At 38.5% G+C, this 17,953-nt stretch overlaps 1 protein-coding gene across 2 annotated transcripts in view; it reads left to right on the top strand.

The window, feature by feature from the left end:
• Window positions 1-17,953, top strand: part of LOC101692773 (ubiquinol-cytochrome-c reductase complex assembly factor 1) — a 97,044-nt gene that overhangs the window by 28,357 nt on the left and 50,734 nt on the right. For both annotated transcript variants that reach the window (XM_004746554.3, XM_004746555.3), the window contains exons 5-6: window positions 3,246-3,318; window positions 9,267-9,324. In XM_004746554.3, coding sequence (XP_004746611.1) covers window positions 3,246-3,318; window positions 9,267-9,324 — 131 coding nt within the window. The remainder of the gene's footprint in view (window positions 1-3,245; window positions 3,319-9,266; window positions 9,325-17,953) is intronic.

Below are 17,953 nucleotides of genomic sequence, written 5' to 3'. Positions count from 1 at the left end.
TATAGGACTCTCTCTATGTGAGGATCTGGAGGAAACTGTGGAGTTAGGAAAAAAAAAATCAAGAAACAGGCCATTAGGAATTTTACTTAAAGTTGTGAATGTGTTGACATTTATATACCAGTACCCACATTTGACAAGTACTAATTTTTGCCAGATTTGCTTTAATTTTATTTTTTCCAAGATAAACTTTTACAGAAAGTAAACTAGCCCATTTTTCCTTTCTTCTCTTTCTCCACCAAGATAATTACTGTTCTAAAGTTGGTTTTTGTCATCCCCTTGTACATTTTTTTATCTTTTACCACTCATATATTATCCATAAACAACATATATAATATATTGTATTAATGAAAACTATATAAGCAGTCTCTCACTTTTCAACCTGTTTTTATTAGTCAACATTATGTCTTTGAGTGGAGATCTGATTTTTTTTTTCATTTCAACTGCTGAATAGCTTCACACTGTATAATTAAACTACAGCTTAACTATTCCTCTACCAAATACAGTTGTTTTAACTCTTTCATAATGACAGTACCTTTTAAATTGTGCGGGAGTTTCTTGAGAGAGAGAGAGATGGAATTGCTGAGTACTAGTCTATGAGTATTTTTAACTGTATTAAATTATATTCATGACTTGTTTTATCAGTTTATATGTCCATCAGTTAGGGTTTAAAGGTCCAGAATCATTTCCAAAACTTGATACTGTCAGACTGTCTCACCAATTAGATGGTGTGATACAGTATTTTTTATTTAGTTTGCATTCCTCTGGTTACTAATAAAGTTGAGTGTCTTTTCCTATGTTTACAGGGGGAAAAAAATTGTCAATGTGTCTATAGTTGAGGGTAGGCTGTAAGCTTCATGAAAGCTGGAGTTTTTTACTTCATTGTTCGCTTCTTTCTTCCCGATGTCCAAATCCACATCAGGTACTGAGTTAGGTACTCAATATACTATTTGTTCACTGAAGTGAAGAGTTAAAAGATGTCCTTAACTCCCTACCTGAGGATAGAAGTAGGGCTGTCAAAGCCAAGCATTAGGATAATGATACTAGGATGTCATTAGTTTGATCATGGTACGGACCAGTACTCCACAAAATGTGTTCTGTGTCAGATACTTCTAAGAACTGCAGATGTTAACGAAGTTAAACAGGCTTCTTTTTTAGCCTGCTGATACGGTGAATTACACTGATTGATTGGTGAATGTTGAATCTGCTTTGCATTTCAGGAATAAATCCCATTTGGTTGTGATTTATTGTCCTTTTAAAATATTGCTGAATTTCATTTGTTAGTATTTTGTTAAGGATTTTTGCATCTAAATTCTTGAAGGCTATGGTTCTATAGTTTTATTTTCTTCTAATGACTTTGGTTTTGATATCAGGATAATATTGGCCTTATAGAAAGAGCTAAGAAGTGTTCTTCCCTCTTGTTTTCTGGAAGAGTTTATGTAGATTTCATAACATTTCTTCAGATGTTTGGTAGAAACATTGAGTGATGTTTAGTGATGCCATTGAGCATGGAGTTTTCTTTGGAGAGGCTTTTTTTTGTTGTTGCAAATCCCATTTCTTTAATAGATAATAGGACTATTCATGTTATTTATTCTAGGGAGTTTTGGTAGTTTGTGGTTTTTTCCAAGAAATTTGTCCATTTTCTCTAATAATCATATCTGTTGTCCTAAAGGTGTTCATAATAGTCCCTTATTATTTTATGAATATCTCTAGGATATATTGTGATAACTTCTCTGATTCTGGTAATTTTTATATTCTCTGTTTTTTCTTTATTCCTTGATCAGTTCTGTTAACATTTTATCAATTTTACTGATACTACTAATAAACTGGCTTTTGGTTCTTAGATTTTCTGTGCTATTTTTCTGTTTCTAATTTTATTGATCTCTGTTCTTTATTATATCATTCTTTCTGCTTGCTTTTAGGTTTAATTTGCTCTTTTTAGTGTCTTACCATAGATTTTGTTTAAATTGGCTTCGAATGCTTATTTATTCCCATGTAGATATATGTTTTTCAGTTGTTACATGTTTATTCTGTTTTCCCCATATGAGCTTTACTCTGAAAGCCTTGAAAACATGACAGATCTCAAATTAGCAAAGAAAAAAATCTTAATTACAATTAGAGACATAATCCTTCTCTAATTTATTCTGGGTTCTTCTGCCCATTAGAGACACTGCTGTTCTGACCCTAGAGTGTTTTGAGAAATGAGCATGATACAGTGTTATAGTATTTTTTGGTGAATTTGAACCATAATAATATAGCTTTACTAAATTCTAGATTGTTTTTTCTTCAGTTGCTATTTCATTCTCAGTTTCTGCATTTTTTTAGTCTGCATATTTGAGTTTGTAATTATCATTTTAAGAAAAAATTAGCTGTTGTAAGACTTTTGTGGTTGGACTAATTTATTTAATTGTATCCTTTAGGAGATATTTTGAAAGTCCTTAGAAATACTTCCTTACTTTGGCACTGAGTTGGTCTTCAGACCTACAATTTAACTCTTAAAAGAATTTATTTTTCACTTTCAGATTTATTTTTATGGAGGCATAATGTACATATAGTAAAATATACAGATCTTAGGTATATAGTGAATAAATTAAAACCACCACTCAAATCAAGATTCTAAGAGAATTCTTAGTGCTTTGGGAAGTAGTAAAATTTTGATCCTTTTACTATATTTTGCATTCATTGAAAACCCTTAATGGTAAGCATAGCCTTCTCTTAATCAGCAAACTATAAAACTAGGGAAAATATAGAAAAAAATGACTCTTTCCCCAAGGTATAAAAAAGACTTATAGAATAGATAGTAGTGCTTCTGAAGTAAGGTTGAAGGATTGAGGGGGTTTTTGGTTTGTTAGTTTGATTTTGGTCATAGAATGGGTAGTTTTTTAATATAAGGGGTTTCAGATTATAAAGAGTTAATGTGAGTGATGCTGAATAGTGATTTAGAGGCTCAAATGTGATGAAGTAAGTTTGAATTAAGGAGAGATTTCATATAAATAAATATTGGAAAAATCTTTTTGACATTTTGATGCTAACTCATAAAATATGAAAATTGTGTGAAGTCTGTGAATGGTTAGCTTTAAGAAAGAAATAATCTGTGTTGGTTTAGCTATTAAATTTGCCTAGAGACAGGTTTGGACTCATCCTCCTGGTTGAACAAATATAAGATGTTGTGACTATATCTGCTAGCACTGGAACATACTTGGTCATATCTTGAGTTTGATTTTATTTTATTTTATTTGTTTGTCTAGAAGATTAAGATTGCAGCCCTGCGCATGTATACTAGCTGTGTGGAGAAAACTGACTTCGAGGAATTCTTTCTAAGTAAGTTTACTGTTTTTGATAGTTCTGAAAAGGAAAATCAATCTACTTTTCATGGGGTGCCTGGTTGGCTCAGTCGGTGGAGCACGTGACTTTTGATCTTGGGGTTGTAAATTCGAGTCCCATGTTGGGTGTAGAGATTACTTAAAAATAAAATCTTAAAAAAAAAACAACCTATTTTTCGTTTTTATGACTGGGTCAGTTTTGAGTCACTATTGAAACAATTTTTCCTGTACAAAAGTGTGTAATAAAAGCTACTTATTTTTCTCTTTTAATAGAATAAACAAGGGCAAAAAAACCTATAAATAAGACATTTTAATAAGTTAGAGAAAAGAAGAAACCAAAAATTTGTCTAGTACTTTGACATTTTCCACACATGCATCTTTTTACGTATGAGTACTCATAGTAAACAAATCCTGTTCACATTCTGGATGTTGTACTTAGCATTTTGGGTGAAGTGAACTTTTTGCCAGTCATTCCTCTTTTATTTCTAGTTTTTAATTGTTTTGGTTGATGCCTAATGATTGTTTTCTTTCTGTTGAAGGATGATTGGGTCAAAGGTATATATATGTGTGTGTGTGTGTGTGTACACACACACACACACATATATAATTTTATTATTTATAAATAAATAAATATTATTTATTATTTATATCCCATTGAAAGTAAATTGTTTTTCAGAGGGGTTTTGCTGGTTTAGATCATCACTGTCCATTGATTATAGTGGCATAGTATTCATTTTGATGCTGTCAACTGTTTAGTTACAAATAAAGTTAGTTAAGCAGGTACTTTTAAAGTAATTGAGAAAGTTGAAGCTGTTTCTAGTTCTACAGATTTTGGAAAGAAATGTGTGCTGTGCACATCTGTGGTTATAGCCATTATCCTGAAAGCCACAAACACTTGACTGTATATATTTGATAGTTTTCATGGAGAGCAAATATTTGTATAGAATTATGTTAATAATAAGGAAGATAACTAGATGCAGTTTGGATTATTTAATAACTCTTTTGGTTTTTAAAAACCAAATGCAAGTTCTTTTGGTGATTTTATAATTTCAGCAGATCAATATTATGTTAGAAACTTAAAATACATACCCTACTGAGTTGTAATCCTGATTTAGTGTCTACCTTCTGTTTCTTATTTACTCATAGGGACAAAAGTAAACTTTCTTGCTTCTTTTTAATCTCTAAAAAAATTCTCATTTAGGAGAAATTAGTCTAAAAGGAGAAAATATTCTCTATCTATTTGATGAAGAAACTATTAATATTTGAAGCTGGATTTTTCCTAAGTGATTTCTGGAATCCATCTCCCCAAGTATTTTTCATCAGATCTTTTTAAAAGTTCATCCTCAGATATCTGTTTAATATTTGATTTTATAAATAACTAATAACTAATAAATTTATAATTATTTTGAAATGATGTTTACTAGTTATCTTTGTCTTAGCCAGTCCTCATTATTGAAGATCCTTGAGTTAATATTCTAAATTGAGTACTGAGATTATTATTGTATGTTTAAGGTAACATATCATGTTTCAATTTATGATTTGTTGTTAACTACTAATAAAAATAAAAGTTTATACAAATTATTACCATTACATGCTAATCACATTTACATGGTGTGCTTTTACAATGGGCTCATTTAGGAGTTATAAAACCTTGTAGGATAGGAAGGACTTGTATTGTTTTCATTTTTATGTTCTTTTCAGAAGCAGTTGTAACTTAAAGGCGAAGTGATTTCCCAAAGTTGCTTATGATCCTATGTTGTCTGGCTTAAAGGCCAGAAATTTTTCCACTATAATATATGACCTGTGAAAGAATGTAATTGCAAATTAGAAATTGTAATTCATTTTAATATATTTATATGTTATTGTTTTTAAATAAGAACTATTCCTAGGAGATATTCTATTAGTATTATTAACTGCTGTTTACATATATTAGAGTATGTTCACCTCAATAAACTTTGTTCTAGCTTTGCCCTTTGAAGTTGTTACCTGGAGAGGCAGCACATTTTGGTGATACCACTCTTGCTTATGGTTTTTTAAGACCTAGTTTAAGAATTGCCTTTTAGGGGCACTTGGATGGCTCAGTGGGTTAAGCCTCTGCCTTTCCATCAGGTCGTGATCTCAGGGACCTGGGATCCAGCCCCGCATTAGGCTCTCTGCTCAGCGGGGAGCCTGCTTCCCCCCCCCCACCACCCTCGCCTGCCTCTCTGCCTATTTGTGTTCTCTCTCTCTCTGTCAAATAAATAAATAAAATCTTAAAAAAAAAAAAAAAAGTATTGGCTTTTAGACTTACAGCTTATTCATTTGTATTAATGCTCCAGTGTGGTCCATCTTTGTTGTGTTGTTGGGTAGATTAACTTTTAAAATGAAACCAAAGTGGTTCTGAACTGTGGCTAGGAATAAAAAATGGAGCCAATCTGAAAAATATGATTTGGAGGCAGATAAATATCTATGAAGCAATGAGACTTGCATCTTCTAAAGAAAGGTTCTAAAGAGTAGGCCAGGCAGGTTTGGGATAAAAGAAGAGAATATATATATATATATATAGAGAGAGAGAGAGAGAGAGAGAGTAGGCCAGGCAGGTTTGGGGTAAAAGAAGAGGAAAAAAAAAAAAAAAATATATATATATATATATATATATATATATATATTTTTTTTTTTTTTTTTTTTTTTTTGGGTAAAAGAAGAGAAAGTTAGTTAGCCAAGTGTAATCTTGGGAAGTGAATATATTCACTTCCCAAGATTACACTTTTAAAGTGGCTATTGCCCTTGGATTTTTGGTATTTTAGGGCTTGACTTTTAGAGTCCTGAGCATTCAGTAGTTTTTAAAAAGGATAGAGAGGCTTAGGTAGCTCAGCACTGTCATCCTTACTCTTCCAAAAAAGTGAGGCCAGTGTTAATTCCTGAAGATTGTGTAAGAATGAGTTGTGAGTAGCCCTATAGCCTCTTGGATTCGCCCATAAAATGTCCAAGTTATAGACTCTGTATCATCTCAGAGCCAACGTGTTCAAAGGTCTTGATCCAGTGACTTCAACCTTGGGGATTCTGACTGGTGAGACTAATGGCCCCCTGTTGTTTCCAAGATGTTCTGATGGTTATCCCATTTGTGGCATCAAGGAGTATAACCTCTGTGAGAATGCAGTGGTTTGCTAACTGGTCTTTTGGAGATCAGTTCTGTTATGAGGAGCACTTTGGAACAGACGGGGCCAATCAATAAAGTTTGTGTTGAATTCCATACTGAAATTCCATTCTGTATGAAAACTGCTTTGTCTTTAGCTCTTAAGAGACTTAATACCTTGGAGAGGAGTTTCCTTAATGAGTAAGTTCTGAGTCAGTGAATGAGGTTCATTTTATTGACACAGTCTTAAATAGTGAGCTATTTAAGATATTTTAAACCCTACTGTGGAAATAATTCACTGAGAAATAATAGTAAATATTTATTGAGTACCTATTAAATATTAACCATTTTGCTAACATTTCATAGGCCTTATCTCATTTAATCCTCACAAATCCCTATAAGGTAGGTTCTCTTGTTCTCCCCATTTTTACAGAGAAGATGGCATAGGCACTGAGAAGGCTAAGTAACTTTACCCAGAGTCACATAGCAAGTTAAGAGGTACAGTCAGGGTTTTGAATCAGAAGGTCTGTCCCCCGAGGCTGCATTAAACAAACAACTGTGTTAATACTGTCACTCCATAACAGTGATGAATTATTTAATTTTATCCAGCTTGATATTGAGGAAGAAAGTACTTAGCCTCAGGAAATAAATGGGCCAAGCGTGTACTGGTGTAAGAGTGTGATCTTGACAAAAGGCAGTAACATTTTAACTTTGACGTGTTTAAACACAGTTTTTTGAGCTGAAGATCATCTATGTTTTTGTGATGCTTATGGTCATTCAGTGGTCTTATTTCTCAGGGCTTTACCCTGTGGGTTTCTGTTCTGACTTTGCTGGGTACAGGGAGTCAGTATGCCAGCTCTTTTCCCATTGTTAGCCCTGAGCCGACCCCCAGGATGGAAAATGGTGACCCAAGTCCAGCTGCTGGCCTGTCTGTCTGTCTGTGCTTTCCAGCCCAAGAATTGATTCCCTCTCTGAGAGAATTGGAAAGGCTCCTGGAGGCTGCCGAGAAGCTTTGATGTAGAAGTAGCAATTGAACAGATTGTCCTTTAGAGGCAGCCAAATTTCATTTTCCAGATTGAAAGACAGACTTCCAAGAAAACTTTTCTTTTTAATGTTTTGTTCTAGCATCCAAAAAAGACCCAACTTCAGATCTGGGCTTGAGAGTTTCTCATGGCTATTCTTGTTCTAGGTGGAGGGTGGTTGGCCCACTCTCAGATGGCATGTGTCTTAATAGCTGTATGGTTGGCCAGGCCAGCTTCACCTCCCTCCTACTGGGTTCCAAGAGGAAGTCCACTTGACAACTGCTGGGCACCTCCCAGTAAGCTCACCAGAGTATTTTGGTGTCACTTTATGACAGATCTGGACTTAAACTCCAGCCCAATCACTAGCTTGTTATATTGTGGCTGCCCTCAAGTTACTTAGCCTTTTTGGTCCTGTTTCCTCATCTCTAAAAGGAGGATTATAATGCCTCCCTTCAGGGTTAAAGTGAGAATTAATTAAGATAATGTATTGCCATGACTAGCAGTGGACCTGGCAGGAAATACGGGCCCTTAGTGAATGTTAGCTTCTGATACTAGTATTAGAAAATCAGTTAGCAATTAAGACCACAGTGCCTGAAATCAAGCAGATCTGAATTTGATCCTAGATGCTTGATTTCGTAGCTGTGTGACTTGGGCAATTATGGTCTCCTAAGAGTCCATTTTCTCACCTGTCATTGAGGGTATTAGTAATATCTACCTCACAGGCCTGTTGGTAGGATTCATTGAGTCATGCATGTAGGCATCAATTACAATGTCTCACACAAAGTAAGCCCACAAGGAATGCAGCTCTTTAGTATTATTGGTAGTGTTAGTGTGCTTCACAGAGGTTCTGCTCTGTGTTTTCTCTCCTAGTGGCCCTAGTTTGTTATCATTTAGTACATTGTATTGTTTACAAGGCAGAAAATAACCCTTTTTTCTTGAGTCATTGCTCAAAGGGCAGATTCTACTCGAAGGGCCCAAACTGAGCACTGATACTATTCTTCATCCTTTTGCTTTACCTTTTCTCCCTGTCATGTAATTGGGAAGGTACATTCAGTGGGGGACCCCTCATCTAGGCCAGAGGCATTTCCTAGAGATCTGAGAATTGAGAGGCGTGGATGTCTAAGCAGTAACCTGAGTTTTAGTGTCTTAAAGTTTTGTCATTCCTAGGGGGTGATGAATGGCCTTTCGTTAGATGTAATCTGCTTTCCTTTTCAACTACAGCTCCCTAGAGCCTCACTTCTTTCTCCTGGTCATTTATTTTGGGCGAATCATTCAGCATACCCAGTATGTTTGTAGCATACCCAGTATGTTCGTAGCATACTGGGTCGCCTTAAGGAAGAAAGACAGGAAAAAGAAACTAGAAGAACTTAGACTTCTCAGCAGGGCAACAGTGAAAAACACTTATACTTAAGTGTGGTAGACAAAGAGTGTTGGCCTAGCTTTCCAGATGAACTTGAGACTAGGAAGGGAAAATAGCATATAAGTTGGAAGGAACCATACAGATCATCTAGGCCACATTATGCGAAGTGAGAAAACTGAGCATCTGAGAAGAAAAGCGATTTGCCCAAGGCCACACAGTAAAGTGGTACCAGGGCTGGAACTAGAAGGCTGGTTGTCTGACTGCATTCAATGCTCTTTCGACCCATCATCTTGCCCTGTGGTTCCACTGGCCCTCTCTGTGGTCGCATAATCAGAGAACACTGTAGCTGCCATATATTTGAGTTGAACAGATTCCTACCAATATTTAAAATATAGTCAATATTCCTTCTCTAACCCCTCACGTATTTATACTTTATTATTATTTTCTAGGGTGTCAGATGCCTGATACATTCAATTCATGGTTTCTTATAACTCTACTTCACGTCTGGTAAGTGAGCAATTTAAGTGAAGTCACCAAAAAAAAAAAATTTTTTTTTTTTAAACACTGCTAACTTGCAAGGTATAGCCTTCAGCAGGGCTGATGATATGAAATGGCAGTTGTTCAGGCATTAAAAACTGTTCCTTTCATTTTAATAACTAGTGTCTTAAAGCACATTTTTATTAAAGGTCAAAGCATAGTCCCAGAAAGAAACTAATATTTGTAAGCTTTTCTCAAAGAACACCTAACCTGGTGAACAATGCTATCACTATCTTTAAGAGACTCTGTGAGCATGGATGGAAAGTTCTCTCCCTTGGCTGTTTTAGGAAAATTCACATTTACGTAAAAGTGGTTTGAATTGTGAGAATCCGTGGTCATTTTCATTGCTGGTCATCAGAAACCTATAACAAATTATAGCACTGACATTTACGCCTGTACCTCTAAAATGTGCATACAGGTTAAATTCATGCCAGGTTTGTTACATGTAAAAATATTTAACACCTTAAACAGTATATTTTTTCTTCAGCTGCAAATTAAGTAGCCAAAAAAAATCAATTTTTCATCTAATGTTACACAGTATTAAAGGTCAGAAGGATATAGGAGAGACGTTGAAGTGGGGGCTGGGGAATGCATTTATTGAACTGCCAGATCTTGGGAAAGTAAATTCTGGAGAACTAAGTTTACTACTTTGACCATAGTGAGTATCTGAGGAATGTGGGGAATGGTTGCCCTGTCAAAAGGACCCTTGTTTGAGACTCCCTTCAGCTGAGCTTTGCATCACAGGACTGACTACTATATAAAGACTTTTTGGTTTTGATCGCCTCTGAAATATTTCTCCTTCTGAACTTCCATAGTCACTGAGATTGGCTAAGGGGCACAAGGTAGCAATTTATTTTGTGTTATTTTTTCTAAGCGGGTACTTGATTGAGTGCATGCTCTGTCCTGGGAAGTTTGCTGGGAACTAGCAGTGGTTCTCAAGAAGCTCACAGTCTAATGAGGGAGATAAGACATTTAAAATAGTCAGCGATAAATTGGAATGGCTAGGTTTTATGATAAATCTGAGTAAGTAGTGTCTATGGGACCACAGAGGAAGCCACAATTATCAAAGCCTTTACTAGTTCTGCCTATTTTTTTTTTTTTAATATATAGTCTTTTAGTCAGGCAGCTAAGAAGGCAGACTACCCTCTGTCTGAACGGTGAAGGTTAAGGAAAGGTTTAGGGAGGGCAGCTGGATATACTGAGAGGAAAACCACTTTTTTAAGAGGAGAGCACTGCAGAGGTGGCACTGCAGAATTACTCACTGGAAAGGTGGGAGGGCCGAAAGGAGGCTAGGCTGTTCCCAGAGGAGCTCAAAGATAATATTCAGAGCTGGTATGAAAGACTCTTTATTGCCCATATAGCTAGAGGTATCAGAGAGTTAGAGGGAGTGGATGGCAAAATAAAATATATAATCCCTGTAACCACATCCCAAGGTCGATCCCTGACTAATAGTAGCCAGGAGAACCTTGAAACTACTTAAGAGTTCTTTCAAGATAGCCACCATTTCCAGACATGCCTGCTGCATCTTCCTTGCTGAGGTTGGTTCTAATTTCTCAGAGGAGTGGGGAGTACTGCTACCAGTTAAGTAGGGGAGGGCGGCTGTGTGCCTCAAATCCACACTTGGTCTCCCTCCACCCTTCCTTATTAGTTCTTAGGATCTGCAGGCTCACAGATGGTGAAATGAAGTGGTAGCTTTTCAGTTTGAATCGGGAAACTCTTACTGAGAACTCACTGGGCGTTAAGGACTGGGGGCTTTGGAGAGAAGGGCATGCACCTTTGGAAACAGTCCAGCAGGTGACAGGCAGAAAGTACACTTGCCCAAAATGGATGACATTGAAAGATGTGCTGTGCCCAGGGCACAAGCAGAATCTATGGAAGGACAGGGAGGTGTGACTAAAGCCAAATTTGGTGGTAGTGGTTGGGGAGAGTATTGGATAAAGAGTGGCTTTGTGGTAGGAGTGACATTGAGATGTACCATGAAGGGTGAGGAGAATTTCTGCCAGAGAAAAGGAGGGCATTTTAGGTTGAGGGAGTATCAGGGGCAAAACACAGAATGTATGTTCAAGGACATGGAGTATTTGAGGACAGCCACTTGTCTGAAGTGTCTAGAGCAGGTTTGTGCAGGAGTTTTAATGGGAAGCATTGCCGTAAATGTAGTTTGGGGCCCAATTGTGCTGTCACCCTCCAAGAAGAATTGGGGAACCTTTTCTTCTAGGGCATAAGGGTATTAGGAGGAGGAATGGATCCACTCCAAGTCTGTGGAGAAGCTATGTTTTTCCAGCCCTGTTCTCTTAGCCCGGAGCTCTAGGAGGATAACTGAGGGATAGCCATGTCCGGTATTATAGGACTCAGTGGACTTGCCAGAGATGTGTAAGGTTGAAATACTTCCTGTAGGTGGTAGTATGAGGGAGAGCTAGGGAGGCTTAGAAAGCAGTTACAAAAGTAGAAAGAGTCCTTCCCATCCCCTAAGAAAAAAAAGTAAACCCTAATAAACAGAATACCCCGGCAGTGGACTTTCCAGAAAGCTTCCTTGGATTCCCGAGGATGATGACTCCCTGTTGGCTCTTAGAACAGACACAGGATTTCTCACATATTTCTAGTTCCCTAGAGGAGGTGTTGATGATTTCCTTATCCTGTGTGCTTTCTTTAGTTCCTAAGTTTTTCTGTGTATTTCCAGTTTCTAGAGGGCCCATATCAGTGTGTATTCACTTGAGCGTGCAGCTGCAATGACGATGTGTCCTTTGTCTCTGCCGGACAAGATTAGTATTGACTGTGGCCGCTGAAAAATTGTTGAGAGAGGTTGCTCTCTGGCTTTCTTGCGTCCAACTGTAGACTTGATAAAGGCAGGCCTTCTCTCTTCCCTGTCCTGGGCAGTCACATTGCAATCCCTTAAGGTATCCATACCAGAAACCAGGGAGAGCTCCTTGACTTTCCTATCCCTTCATCTGGTCTCAAACTTTTTTGACCATGAACCACAGTAACAAATGAATTTTACCCTACAACCCAGAACGCATACATCTCTGATACTATAGTTTTAAAACTTGGCCTTACAATGCCAGATGGTCTCTGATATTTTCTATTCTGTTTGAATTCATTATAAAAAAAAAATTTAAGATGTCACCCGTTAAATTGATTTTACTGGGTTATAGGCAACAGTACCTGGAAACTGGTCTTTCGCCTCCAGTTTCCATCTTCACATGCCATTGGTCTTCTCAATCTCAATACAAATTGGATCAGTACACACACACACTCCTTAATATCCTCCATTATTCTTGGGACAAAGTATGTTTCTTGGCACGGTATTCATATCCCACCAAATACGCCACCTCTGCTAGTGCTATTCTAGGTGCCACTATCACCACCACTCCCTCCTTTACAAGATAAAATAGTATTACATAATAGAAGTATCAAATCTTCTCTACAAAGCTTTCTTCTGTTCAGAAAGCCCTTCTCCCTGCTCTCCCCTGACAAACTCCTGTTTTTCATTCAATATCCAGCTCAGATATCATTTCTCTTTGAAGCCTTCGCTACCCTTCAAAGGCAATAATTAGTTCCTCTTCTGCGTTTTCTTAGTATTTTAGACACTTCTATCACAACACTCATCATGTGATACTATTATATTTTACCATATCCTCTTTTTTTTTTTAAGATTTTATTTATTTATTTGTGAGAGAGAGAGAGAGCGAGCGAGTGCGAGCACAGGCAGACAGAGTAGTAGGCAGAGGCAGAGGGAAAAGCAGGCTCTCCGCCGAGCAAGGAGCCCGATGTGGGGCTCAATCCCAGGGCGCTGGGATCATGACCTGAGCTGAAGACAGCTGCTTAAACGAATGAACCACCCAGGCTCCCTACCATATCATCTTTATAGATGGTGAATTTATTGAGCGCAACAATTTTTTTTATTATCTTTTTGGAAAGGTATGAAAATGAGATATTTCTTCCCTCAACTGCATGTCTTACTCTTAGTTTGTATCAGTAAATGTTCAATAAGTAATTGATGGCCCCAGATCTGGCTTGGCTCCTACAACATTTGGAAGGGTCCTGGCACTGTCTTTTGGTTGGGTGAGAGTGGCAAAGCTCCACTCCTACTTGTTTCTCTGGTGGTTACATGTATGTAGCTGGAATTTATGTTGGCGTTAGTAGATTTGTTGGAGGTTCCCCTTCTAGTTGTGGAACAGTAATACCTTCTAGATGCAGAGGTTAATTTTAGGAAATGGAATGGAATAAATAAAATTAGAATATACTTATGGAGATGGGATGCAGGGAATAAATTGCAGTTTGTTTTTTTTTTTTAATTTTATTTTTAAGTAATCTCTACACCCAATATGGGGCTTGAACTTACACCCTGAGATCAAGAGTCACATGCTTCACTGACTAAACCAGCCAGGTGCCTCTGCAGTTTGTATGTTTTAAAAATTATTTTAAAGTCAGGTATATCATAAATGTAATAATTACTAAGCCTTTTACTAATAATATCTTTTGTTTATTTTACATGTCCCTTCTCCCTCTGCCCCTCCCTGCCTGCTCTCTCTCAAATAAATAAATCTTAAAAAAAAAATAAAACCACAGATCTATTTGATTTTACAAATAGGGAAATGATTTTGGCAAGTTTAAGGAATTTGTCACAGGCCTCTTGATCTGTAGTGGAGGACCTGAGACTCAAATCCAAAGGTAACTGCTCCTTCTGCAATCCCTTTTATCCCCTTTTGATGGTCATGGGCATGGGGGCTTCTTCCCATGAATAGGAACAGCATAACACTGACCATCATCTGTACGAAACTGTGTTTCTTGGTGCTCGCTATCTGGGTTCTGGGGGAGGCAAGAAGTAGATCTGAAAACAGTACAGGGTGATAAGTGCTCTGTGTAGGTCTTATGGGAGCACAGAGGAAGAGGGCACTGCCTGGGGATGGTCAAAGGAAGCAGTTGCATTGGCCTTCTGGGGTCTAGAACCAGAGCACATGGGGTCTTGAGGAGTTATTAGGAGGGTAGGAAGTAACTGTAAGCTACTTTTTAAGACATTCCAAGTGATTAAGAAAGATGTTCACTAGAAGGAGAAACAGGACAGAGAGGAAGCATTTTGATACTTGCTTTCTATTTTTTATTTTAAGAGGGGGAAACACTGGAACATTTTTATGAGTCTGGGGGAAGAAGCCTCTGGGAAAGAAGAGAAGGAAGTAAACTGTGCTGGTAGGAAGGGGTTGGAAAACAGACTGGTCCCAGTCTCCAGCCAGAGAACTGCCCTAGCAGATGCTCCCGGCCTTTGCAAGGGGGCTCTTTAAAATGGCTACAGCAGCTTTGATGTTACTGTAGTCCTGTAGGCTCACGCTGGAACATCCAGCGGCTCCAGACCTGCTAGATATGCTGAGGCCTGGCCATGTGTACATCCTCACTCTCCATGCCCCAGCCAGTCACTCTGTTCAAACACTCACAAATGTGGCTTTTTACCCAAACTAAAGGCCGATGCAGCATCATTTTATCAACATTGCATAACCTAAAAGCACTGGTACCTGCTACCCAGGAGCTTGTCCTCTGTAGTGGATCTGACAGGCAGGCCCCAGGCCAGGTGTAGTTCTTGGAGGAGGCTCGCTGTCAGGTGAGATGGCTTCAGGAAGTGCCTCACCCCACTTGTCTGTTTGCCCACAGACTGTCCTGTGGCCCCCACACTCCCCACACTCCCCACATAAAGGTTAGGCTTCATGGGGAGGGAGTTTAGGAAACCAGATGGAGATAGCCATGTACACAGCCCCGGGGAAGGGTAAGCATGCCAGCTCACAAATAAATAAACTCATTCATTAGCACACTGCTGAGGCTTGAGTGTGGGCATGTAGACTCTGCTTCCTTGGCCTCGGCTGGTGGCAGAGGAAGGGAAACAAGCTATGTGAAAGTCCCTTTGGGATTCCTTCATAGCAGCCAGAGTGACAGACCTGCCTTGAATGCCCACTAGTCTTCATTGAAGTCAAAATCTGATCCACTCTGAGCAGCTTATAAAGCACCATAAGGGAGAAACAAGGCCAAAACACAACTGGCATTGTCAGAAGGCCCAAACAGAGCAAGTCGTACAGGGTACTGAGAGCTGCCAATACATGGCAGGAGGTCAGCCTCAGGAATAACAAGAATTCTTCCCTCCCAGGTTTAGGAAGAGAGGAGCAGAGCGTGGCTAGGACTCTTGTTCCTTTGAACTTTTGCAGAGAGTGTTGCTGTCTTTCTCTTCTTCCTTGTCTGATCCAGCAGGAAGAGGCTCTTGGAGCTGTGCTGTCACAGAATGAGGGAGAGAGCCCATATTGACACTGCCCTGGGAGACACTGGCTTGGGGGAAAGTAGGGGTGTTCAGGCTTCATTCCAGCTCTGTTCTTTTCCTTTGGGCAACCTTAGGTTACTCAAGTAATTATGAACTACATTTTAAGGTTTTCCAAATGATCAAGAAGGTGGGATGGAGGGGAAACATTTTTTTATTTCTTATTTGAAGATGGGGAGACACTGAAATATTTTTATAAACCTAGAGAAAGAAACCTCTTTACTTCCTTCTCTTCTTTCCTCAGAGTGTCAGTTTTGTTTTTGTTTTTGTTTTTGTGAAATGGGAGCAGTTAAAATTGATTGAAAGAGGGGTGCCTGGGTGGCTCAGTGGATAAGCGTCTGCCTTCCAGTCAGGTCATGGTCTCTGGGTCCTGGGATCGAGCCCTCATCAGGCTTTCTGCTCAGCAGGGAGCCTGCTTCCCCCTCTCCCTGTGTCTGTCTCTCTGCCTATTTGTGATCTTTCTCTGTCAAATAAATAAATAAAATCTTTAAAAAAATTAATTGAAAGAGTATGAATGAAAGTGCATTTTCTTTCTTTTTTTTTTTATAAGTTTTTGTTTATTTATTTAAGAGAGAGAATGAGAGAGAGAGAGGATGAGAAGGGGGAGAATCAGGGAGAAGCAGACTCCCCGATAAGCAGGGAGTCTGTGGGACTCGATCCCAGTACCCCAGGATCTTGACCTGAGCTGAAGGCAGTCGCTTAACCAACTGAGCCACCAGGCGCCCCAAAAATGCATGTTCAAGTGACAAGTCTGATATTAGAGGATGTCACAAATGGGAGTAATCACTATTATTATTTGCCACAACATCTTAGCCCTTTGTTTTTTGAGACACCTAGTGAAGTGAGTCTTTTTCCCCTTTTCTCTGCCTCTGTGCTTGCCTTTTAGCGATGGTTGGGAGCCAGGACTAAGACTTAACTACTCCTTTTTTTTTTCTTTCCTTTGCTAGCTGGGCTATTTGCTTTCCTTATATGTAAAGGAGATCAGTATTATTTATGAGCCACTGGAATCACTGAGATACAAGGATGGTACTGTGAAGCTTAAAACCTCAATAATAAATTGTGGGTTTAAGAACATCATCAAACTTGGGAGGGGTAATTGGAATTGCTCCTAAACAGAGCGTAGTTTATATACAGACTAAGTCTATAGTTAGTGTAGGTGCTTAGTAAATACTTATTAAATGAATGATTAAGTTCATTATTTAATATAAGAATATTTTATTGATAAGTTCTTTCTTTGTAAAAAGATTTTTAAAAGTAGTCTCTTTAGGGCAGTTTTAGGTTTGAGCAGAAGATTATCTCTTTTTTTAAAGGTTACATTGCATTCTTTTTTTAAAAAATTTTAAATATTTCATTTATTTATTTGATAGAGATCACAAGTAGGCAGAGAGGCAGACAGAGAGGGGGTTGTGGGGGCTCAATGTGGGGCTCAGTGCGGGACTCGATCCCAGGACCCTGGGATCATGACCTGAATTGAAGGCAGAGGCTTTAACCCATGGAGCCACCCAGGAACCCCTACTTTGCATTCTTAAGGGCAGTTTTTATTATGTTTTAGCAGGGAAGTGTCGCCCCTTTCCCCTCCTCTATCCCCCACAACAGAGCTGAAATTACGAAGTTGAATCAATAGCAAAATGTAATTTGTTTTCTCAACACTTAAATATTTATTATGAGGAATGCACCTATAATGTAAATTGAGGTAGAGCTATCCTGTTCTGCTCTTTAAACCTAGTATTCTCAATTGTGGAATATAGTTTACTTAGGGGCTTAGAGCCTGTGTGTGACAAGATCGTTTTGTTTTTGTGTACCATTTTGGACTTATTGCACTCCTTTTCATCTCTCAATGTACTTTAACCTTTTCTGGGTGATTCAGGAAGTCCTGATAACTGTTTTTTTTTCTTCAAGATTTTATTTATCTGCCAGAGAGCACAAGCAGGGGGAGCAGCAGGCAGAGGGAGAAGCAGACACCCTGCTGAGGAGTCTGATGTGGGGCTCGATCCCAGGACTTTGGGATTAAGACCAGAGCCAAAGGCAGTTGCTTCATTGACTGAGCCACTCGGGCGTATCCTGGTCCTGAAAAGTCTTAGCTGTACTTTGCCAGGCTATCTTTTTTGAGTTGTGCTGGGTATGTTACCATCCCTGCTGAACCTCATTTGCTGTGCTATTTTTTGTATGTTTGTTTCCAATATATTTTTAGTTTCTTTCTTTCCTGCTAGGGTGCCAGCAGTTACTTTTGGTTGTTGTAGGTACGTTTGCCTCAAGTTAGCCAGCCTTTCCCCTTCTAATACGTTATTTCTAATGTGATGCTAGTTT

The sequence above is a fragment of the Mustela putorius genome, unplaced genomic scaffold (genome assembly GCF_011764305.1).
Source record: "Mustela putorius furo isolate JIRA1106 unplaced genomic scaffold, ASM1176430v1.1 tig00000743_pilon_pilon_pilon, whole genome shotgun sequence".
Lineage (NCBI taxonomy): Eukaryota > Metazoa > Chordata > Mammalia > Carnivora > Mustelidae > Mustela > Mustela putorius.
This window is presented reverse-complemented; position numbering and strand designations above follow the sequence as displayed.